The 9,378-nt window shown below is 42.1% G+C and overlaps 1 protein-coding gene across 1 annotated transcript; it reads left to right on the forward strand.

The window, feature by feature from the left end:
• The first annotated feature begins 5,457 nt into the window (after positions 1-5,457).
• On the forward strand, positions 5,458-6,471 carry NEUROD6 (neuronal differentiation 6). Its single transcript, XM_009480152.2, has one exon. The coding sequence runs from the start codon at positions 5,458-5,460 to the stop codon at positions 6,469-6,471; it is 1,014 nt and encodes a 337-aa protein (XP_009478427.1).
• Positions 6,472-9,378: the final 2,907 nt, after the last annotated feature.

Below are 9,378 nucleotides of genomic sequence, written 5' to 3' on the forward strand. Positions count from 1 at the left end.
TCCTAGTTCTGACCAGTCTGAAACTCACTGGGGCTGGCAGACCAGAGTCCCTGCCCAAGACAGCATCCTCTTTTGCCCTACTTTTGTAAAAAAAACCCAAACAAACACTGCCCCCTCCAAAAAAAAAAAAAAAAAACCCACAACAAACCCCCACCACACAAAACACCCCAAACTGGTATTCCTACCACCTCTTGAGCTCTGAACTCAGCAGGAGACTGGAGCCAGGAACAACTGTTTTTTACGCTGTTACCCATGTATTTGATGCTCGTGGTCTGGTTTTGCAATATAAGATGCGCTAGACATACATTTTTGCTCCAGTCTTGCTCCCAAGGCACCAGAGGTACCTGCCTAGAGAAGCTGAGTCCAAACCCACTGCAGGCATACAGTCAGGTTCTGGCACAGACACCAAACACTGGAGCCTGCCTAGAGGCGAGTGGGTTTGGAGGGGGTATTTCTGATCCTCTCCAGTTGTTTGGGCTGTGCATATGGGTGCTGTGGCAGGAAGGCAAACTCCCACCAGGTCATGAGCGAGGAAGAGGGAGTTTGGCATTGCAGGATTGTTGCCATGACTTTAGGCGTGCAACGAGCAGAGTAGCTGTGAGGTTTAGTCCCTACATTAGAAAGATGACAAGCAAAGAAAAGAAAAAGATTTGGCTAACTCCCCCTTCTGAACAGTCCCCAATGCCTACAAGGTCCCACTGCTACCAGTGAATGACCCAGACTACCACACACCAAACTGGTCCTGAGCAAACATCATTAGAGTTCCTTAATTCTGATGTGGTTCTCCTGTTTCAGCGAAACTGGGAGATATGGGCCAGTTGGGAGAGGATGATGAAAAAATTAAAAAAAAAAAAAAAAGGAAAAAAAGAGAAAAAAGGGAAAGAGTAGAGACATTCCCTGGGGATCTGATGATAGCATATTGAAGTTACTGGAAGGACTCCCATTGAATGCAGTGCAGTTTGGGTCAGTCCCCCTTGATGCACCGTGGAGGTTCTGCAGTCCTTTGAACTCAGTATTGTTTCAGTGAATCTATTAATGTTTGGCTGTGTTAAATGTAATACAATAATATTGCATTTGAAATAGAGTCACTTATAATTCAAAACTATACAGCCTGGGCACAGGAAAAAATTTGTGGTATGTGCTCAGTAACATATTTGGTGCTGTGCAGCCGTTCTATAGAGTGCATTTGACTGTGTTTTGTGTATTATTCTTAACATGCATTCACAGTAGACAGCAAAGCAGCAGTTACAGGGTATGCTGTGAATGCATATTAACAGCAGTACACATTTGCATATCATGGATCCATAATACAAAATGCGTAGTAAAATCCTTATGAAAAGTTATTATGCATGCACAGTAGAGGCTTTTTAAACCTTGATATCTCAGCTATTTTGTTTCTCCACTATTTATTTGAAAATATTAAAAAGGTCAAATGATGGATTATGAATCTGCAAAAATGTAATGTTACTACTACAGGGGGAATCCTTCAACATGAACTAATTCATTTATTTTGTTTTTAGTAGCAGTATAAAAGCCATTCAAAAATGCATTTTGCAATAACATTTGAGTAGTTTAAAAAACCCCACCTACTTCAACAATAAAAAAGGACAGAGAAAATATTTTTATAAAAGTGTATTTTGGAGGCTGGGTGATATAACTTGAAATTTTGATGGTACTTCCCTTAACACAGAGCCACTACAATGTCAACCTTTCCTTCAATTTCTCGTAGTATTTTTAGTATGCATTGAAACAGGGTTTGGTTCCTCAGGACTTTGCATATTTAGATTATTGTGCATTGTATAATACTCTGAATATGCAAAAACCTTGAAAAGGTTGACAACCCTTAGGACCTTCCACAATATAAATCTTAATACATAAATTCCCATTGAGAATAATGGGATTCTACCATCTCCTCTGTTACACGGATTGTAACATTTGGGATAAAATGAAATGAATGTTATGAATAGTACAGCTCTTGCTCCTTTTGAACAGTTGCCACTTAAGTTTTAACGTCTTTGTCACTTCAAATACATTTGCCTTAAAAAATAAAAACTAAAGAGGCCTGAGCTCCATAAAAAATGAATGACCCAATATGTCTCACTTCTGTAAAAAAAAAATACAAAGTTTGGGGTGAGTGGTTTTTTTTTTTTTTTTTTAAATGAAAAAGCTCTAAAATCATTGAGCACATACACTTAGATGTACATGACATGCTCTCTGCACACACACATGTTGTTCCGCTGCTGACTTATTTTTTGTTCACCTCTCTAATCAAAAAAATGCCCAAACGGATTTAAATGAAACTTTGTGAAAACAAAATAATTGGATCAGGGCTGAGGACATTAATGCCAAGCTTGGGCCCAATGTGAATTAAAGCAGATGAGTTATAAACCCTTCAAAAACAGGATTTATAATGGAAACGCTGACATAGACCCATAACAATAGCAGCTCTGCCAGGGATTATTTTAATACTAAAAGCATACTTAGTTACTCACTTTTTTAAAATAGAGATTACTTAGCCACTAAAAAGCAGTGATATGTGATAATAATGAAAGCAAACTTTAAAAAAAAAAAAAATCTAAGATGACACATTGTTCCTCCTGTAACTCTCTTGATATCGCTTATGTGACATGCCACTCCTTAAATAAAAAAAAAAACAAAAACCAACCAAACCACAAACCCCCAAACACACCAAGGTGGAGTTTGCCATAAGCTCCATGGCAAGGCTGAGCCGAGAGGCTTTGTCAGCTTCGTTTAACAGTTTCTTGCCTGTGGAAAGAGACAAAAGGGTTAAGGGAGGAAGAGCAGGGAGTACAGGAGAGGCAGCTGACGGGAGAAACAAGGGCATGAAGAAAGGAGCAGCCAGGGAGGCAAATGGAAGAGCAGGGGGAAGATTTTAGGAGGGGGAAGAACGCGTTTCCAAAGGAAAGAACTTGGTTTTTAAAAGAGATTTTGGGGAAGCATTCGCAATAAAGGCCAGGCAGGCAGAGAAAATTTGGCAGGGGGGAAAGCCTTCTGAGCACCCCGAGTTATGCCTGCAAGCGTGTCGCCCCACTGGGAGCAGATGCGCCCCGGTCATATTGCATCGCACCGGGGGCAGGATGGGGATGAGCGAGCGCACCTCTCTGGGGCTGCACGGCAAGCCACACGTTTTAAGAAAAAAGGCATCGTGTTAAAGCTTCACGTTGTACGTCCCGTTTCCCACAAATGCCTCTTTATTTTCAAGAATGTCAAAACCCACCAAGGGACGTGAGGGGAGGATTTCTGAGAGCCGGCAGGAGGTTTGCTCCTGTTATCCTGTGCTCTGGGGCAACACACGGCGCTCAAAAAAACCCCACACCCCCAAAATCGCTCCCAGCAGCGTTACACAAAAACTTCTTTTTGTGACTGTGCTATGTGTCATAGCACTGGCGTTACTTCCCCGTTACTGCCTTCCCTTCCTTGCCCCCTCTTCTTTTTTTTCCTGGGTACCAGGTGCACCGGAGGAACTCAGATCAATACAAGACAGCACTTTCCGTATAAACAATACCATATTAACAACCACAGGGCAGCCGTACCTGTAGGCAGGGATAGCACCAAATGTTGGCACGTCTATCCGTGCAGCTAGACTGCTAAAAAGAAGCAGCTCCAGTGGAAATGCACCTACTGTATGTGAAATGCTGGTGCAGATTTTTTTCTTCCCCCCCCCCCCCCCCCCCCCCTTTTTTTTTTTTTCTATCAGTCTAACCTTCTGTGTTGATACATGAATGCTGGTACCCACTTAGAGGGATGCCAGATGATCAGTGCAGAATGAAGGTCCCAGGAGAAAGGCTCACGTGGTTTTCTCTGCCCCGTGACGTCACTAGCAGATGGCATGGGTACCAGCTCTGGCAGTTGGCATCAATGTCACTTTTTAGAGATCAATGAGATAGTGCAGATATACACAGATCTAGACTCCAGGAGACGATGCGACATTCAGACTGAAAAGATTTGGAAGGCAAAAAATGAAAACTGATTGTTGAATGAAATAAAAAGCTAAAGGTAATACAAATAAAGATATATTTCAGTTGGTGCTGGGTGTGCATGCAAGTGTTTAAAGATACAGTATCATTGTCTTGTATTTTATGTATGCTATTTACTGTCTAATAACTCCTCCTAACATTTTATTCTTCTGATGCAATTGCATACTTTCACTGGTGTTATGTAATATTGCAAGTGTGTAGACAATACTGATAGAGTTAGTCTTTGACTGGGGTTTTTGTTTAGTTTTGTTCTATTAAAAAAAAGTCCCTGCCTTCGTTTTGTTTGTCTCTTTGAGGACTGTGGGGTCCAAGCTTTTGCTGCTCCCAAACTGCAAACAAAAGCAAAATAATTGGGAAAAGGAAATTATTTTCCCATTCCAGGCTGGATTCTGAGCACACGTGCAGAATTGCAGTCAGAATCTACAGACCGCTCCTGTCAGCTACGAGCTGGAGGGAGACGTCTGAGCCTCGCAGAACATAAACACTGCTATAGCGTGCAGGGGATTTTTCACCTCCCCCCCACCACAATTGATGGGGGAGGTAAAAAAAAAAGGAGGAAAGGAAAAAAAGAAAAAGCAAATAAGTTGATTCTAACTAAAGAGATAATATCAGTTAGAATTTTTGCTGGGAAAAAGGAAAAAAAAAAAGGTAGGGCGATTTTATTTCCTAACTCTAATCTGAATATGTTTAGGGTTAGATCATTCTGATTTTTGTCTTAATATGAAATAAGTAATATGTGATTTTCATACAAATCATTAGAAAAAAATTCTTCGTTTTTAATTATGTTAGTAGCCGAGTGATCTGGGGGGGATTGTTCCATTAATTTTTTTTTTCTCACCCACTCTAACTTACTAGAGTTTAATATCTTGATTCGTAAGGGAAAAAACGTGGAAGGGAAAAAAAACCAACTTTGAAATATAAGTCAAAAAGTGATTTTAAAATATTTAACCATCAGTTAATAGAGATATGGCACTTTTCAATTTTAAGTCTGCTCTCGCTCTCCTCATTTTTTCACCCAGGGGATTTTGGATTAATGAAATTTCTGTATTGCTTTATCATGTTTTGCATTTCTTTGAATTCCACGGTGGCGAGGGTTTGAAGGGTTTGTTTAAAAATAAGATAAATGAGCAGGGAGCTAATTGTACATTTTAAATATTGATTTACTCTATACTTATCTGTGAGAAACGTGGATTTTTAGTTGCAAGATTCTGAATGTTTCGAGTGATTTTAAAATTCTGGACAGCTTTTATTTTTTAAAAACAGCATTTGCAACTGGCGTTCTGTGCAAAAAAAATATAAATTGTGCATTTATATATACACACACGCTCATATACACAGAGCGTGCATGCAGACGCACGAAAGGTGCATGAGGATGTGTGTGTAAGTCGGCAAACTTTGAAAATGGAAATATTTAAATATTGTGCTGGCATTCTTTCAGGTAACTTAAGATTATAGAACCATGTTAACACTACCGTTTGATGAGTCTGTTGTAATGCCAGAATCCCAGATGTGCAGAAAGTTTTCCAGAGAAAGTGATGACCAAAAGCAAATGAAGAACCCAGAAAGCTTTTCGAAGCAGATCGTGCTCCGAGGAAAGAATATTAAAAGATCTCCTGGAGAAGACACAGAAAAAGAGGAGGAGGAGGAAGAGAGAGAAGAGGAGGATGAGAATGGCTTGCCTCGGCGAAGGGGCCTTCGGAAAAAAAAGACGAGCAAGATAAGGATGGAAAGGATCAAATTCAGGCGACAAGAAGCCAACGCTAGAGAGAGGAACCGGATGCACGGCCTTAACGACGCCCTGGACAATTTAAGGAAAGTGGTCCCTTGTTATTCTAAAACACAAAAACTGTCCAAAATAGAAACTTTAAGACTAGCCAAGAACTACATTTGGGCTCTTTCTGAAATCCTGCGAATTGGCAAGAGACCCGACCTGCTCACCTTCGTCCAAAACTTGTGCAAGGGTCTGTCCCAGCCAACTACAAACTTGGTGGCGGGATGCCTGCAGCTGAATGCCAGAAGTTTCCTGATGGGCCAGGCGGGCGAAGGCGCTCATCACGCCCGCTCGCCTTACTCCACCTTCTACCCCCCCTACCACAGCCCTGAGCTTGGCACCCCCCCGGGGCACGGGACTCTCGACAACTCCAAGTCCATGAAACCCTACAATTACTGCAGCGCTTACGAGTCCTTCTATGAAAGCACTTCCCCCGAGTGTGCCAGCCCACAGTTTGAAGGTCCCTTAAGTCCTCCCCCAATTAACTATAATGGGATATTTTCCCTGAAGCAAGAAGAAAGCTTGGACTATGGCAAAAATTACAATTACGGCATGCATTACTGTGCAGTGCCACCCAGGGGTCCCCTTGGGCAGAGCTCTATGTTCAGGTTGCCTACAGAGAGCCACTTCCCTTACGACTTACATCTGCGCAGCCAGTCTCTCACCATGCAAGATGAATTAAATGCAGTTTTTCATAATTAATGAGGAAAATGAAAATAAACAGTGGTCATTCACCTCCCCATCTAATTAAGAGCAAGCAGATGCTTGGGCACTGCGTAATTGGCACAACTCTATTTAACGTGTTTACTAGTTCCTAAAGTGTGTTTCAACTATTGTGGGGGTTTTCTATGTATTAATAAACCCTTTTTCCGATAAGTATTTTTCCTTTCGTTTTTTTGTCTGTAAACACTGTGAGATTCTGTTTCCTCCCAGAGGTTATCCCCCCCTCCTTTTTTTTCTTTTTATTTCCTTATTTGCTTGATTTGTTGAGCAGTGTGTCTGAACAATATCGCTGAAATAAAATCATACACACTGTGTAAAGTCAATGTCTATTTTGATTGTACAGTAATTATACAAATGCATGTTATTGAAATCAAATTAAAATGATGTATTTATAATTGGTAGAAAGTATATATTATGTATTTGAGGAGAACTGGATTAAAAATATTCAGAACTTTAGAGAAATTATCTCAGAACTGAGATGGGCTTGCAATATGCAGAGGTGAGAGTGCAGCAATATTGAAAGCTATGCAAAAAAAACAAAAAAAGAAAACAAAACAGTCTTTTCGGTTGTTGTTTTTGGGTAAGTGAAGGAAAACCAGTGATTGTCACTGAGATTATTCAGCCTGACCTTTAGAGCGTTGCTGGCAGGGGGCACATGCTAATATTTTAGAAGATGTTGTCAAAATTTTGCCTCAGTTATTTTAACCATATATAATCAGCACTTTTTTTTGTATTATTCTGACTTCAGATGTAAAGGTTTGTTATAACAATGTATAACTGTGGTTTCTCACTACGTACTTTAAATGCAATTAAACATAGATGTTTCCACTTTTAAAATACATCTATTAGCTGTGATACTGTATTTTGCCTGATACTTATTATTTCACAGTATACAGCTGCCTTTGGTCTTGCCTACACAGCTTTCTTCCCCATCCGCCTGTAGCGTGGGGATGGAAACCATGAATTATCAGGGCGAACCTCGCGCTATTTTCAGAAGGATGTATTAGCGATGCAGCAAAAGCGGACCCAAAATATCACAGAAACAGCTGCGTGCGAAATGAAACACAGGTTAGAGGAAGAAGGTAACTTTATAGCTCAACTAAATGCCGAATTTCATACGGGAAAGGGCCCCGAGCAGACACGCAGGCCACTAGCCGCCCCTCCAGCTCTGGCTTGTGGAAGGTGCAGGAGCACGGGAAGCGTAAAAACTGCAGAGCAAAGGACTCCCTGAACATTGCTAAACTTAGTCTTGGCTCATAAACAGCACCAGGAAACTATAGATGCATCTGCAACCCACATTAGTTCAGCAGCTGCACAGGAGTCTGCACGGCCCCTCGCACCTTAACAGAGTTGAGCTCAGCTGAGCCTCGCTTGTTTTCTAACCATTCGGAGCTATTTCCCAATAAGCTACACGAGTGACAAAAAGAATGAACAATTCAGCTAAAAACCAACAGCTTTTAGATGTGCAAGCGAGCAAGACCTCTTGATTTTGAGGGATAAATAGCAGCTACCCAACAAGCATCCACCTGAAGTACCAAAACGCTATGCTGTGAATGAGCAGGGAATAATTTTTTTTAAAAAAAACTATATAAAAAGTGCAAATTCCACCTGCCAGTTAGACACCCCTGGCTGAATCACAGCCTGGGTCACCATTTTTTAATGACACATCAACCTCAGACCCTCACTCGAGTATGCAGCTTGACAAAGAGGGGATGGGCCATTTTTTCCTGATAATTTGCCTAATTTCACAAGCGGGACTTGTTGTAAACTGTCTGTCCCATCAAGCATTGCAGCTCCTTGAGGACAACAGCAGCCTGACATTCACCTCTTCTAAATATGACCAGGCTACCCCAGCTCCTGGAGAGGGGTAACAAGTCCCAAAGTTTGGATCAGGGTCTAAATGCTTCCAAGCTTGCAGAGGGAGTGAGGCAGACATGGAGTTTTGCTCAAACATCACCCTCTCTAGACACAAATATCAGGCCTAAAATAGAGCCTTTTGAAGCAGAGTCTTGAGCCACAGTTCAGGGGGTTTGGCTCAGGATTATCCCACCTTTCCTCAGGGTCAGGAACTGTGGAAGGTACAGGCAGCAGTTTTCTGCCATGGATGAAAAGTGATGGTGCTGACTGCTAGGTGTTTTGCACTGAATATAGGAGGGGTTTGGGAAAAGAGAAGAGGGTAAAATAGATTGCTTCTGCTGTTATTCAGGATTAGCTGACATTCAGCAAAGCATGGAAAGGTGACAGGAGAGAGCAGAAGGGGGAAGAATCCACTCAAGGAAAAGAAAGTATGAAGTCCTGGGCACAGCTTCACACAAAGAGATGCTGAGATATACTAATATATCACAAGGAGCTATAGGCAAGTGGGTCCAGAAACAGGGGATCCTTTGAAGGGGGGGAGATGCCCTCCCACTGAGCACTAGCAGCAAACTTATCTAACCAAGTTTTGTAAAAGGACCCTTCTCCGGGAGGCTGAAAGTTAGCTGAGCACCTCAGAGCAGTGTTGCTGCACAGGGGAAGGGTGCATTTGCATAAGTAGAGAGCAAAGCGAGGAGGCAGCTGTAAAGTCCTGCACCAAGGGAAGGAAATGCCTGCCGCAATACATTCAGCAGGCACCCGAGGGGTGCTAAGACTTCAGGCTCTGCAGTCTGGGGGTCTCCAGCTCTTTGGCCCTATATTAACTCAGTAACTCATGGGCCAGTTCCAGTTTCCCCTTCTGGCAGCAGAAGCAAAGGGAAAGGGGAAAAAAAAACCCATCCCTGCCAGTTCGGATCTTTCTCGCTCACTCCACGACAGATGGGGAGGCAATTCGCAGCCAGATTCCCCCTCTGGTAGCTCAAGGCAGGCACCATGCTTGCTCAGGGCATTGCAAATTGGAAAGCCAGTCCA

The sequence above is a fragment of the Pelecanus crispus genome, chromosome 2, assembly GCF_030463565.1.
Source record: "Pelecanus crispus isolate bPelCri1 chromosome 2, bPelCri1.pri, whole genome shotgun sequence".
Taxonomy (NCBI): domain Eukaryota; kingdom Metazoa; phylum Chordata; class Aves; order Pelecaniformes; family Pelecanidae; genus Pelecanus; species Pelecanus crispus.

Bases quoted from the DNA above. Each gene is read 5' to 3' on its own strand.
- NEUROD6 (XM_009480152.2), top strand. From the start codon at position 5,458: ATGTTAACACTACCGTTTGATGAGTCTGTTGTAATGCCAGAATCCCAG.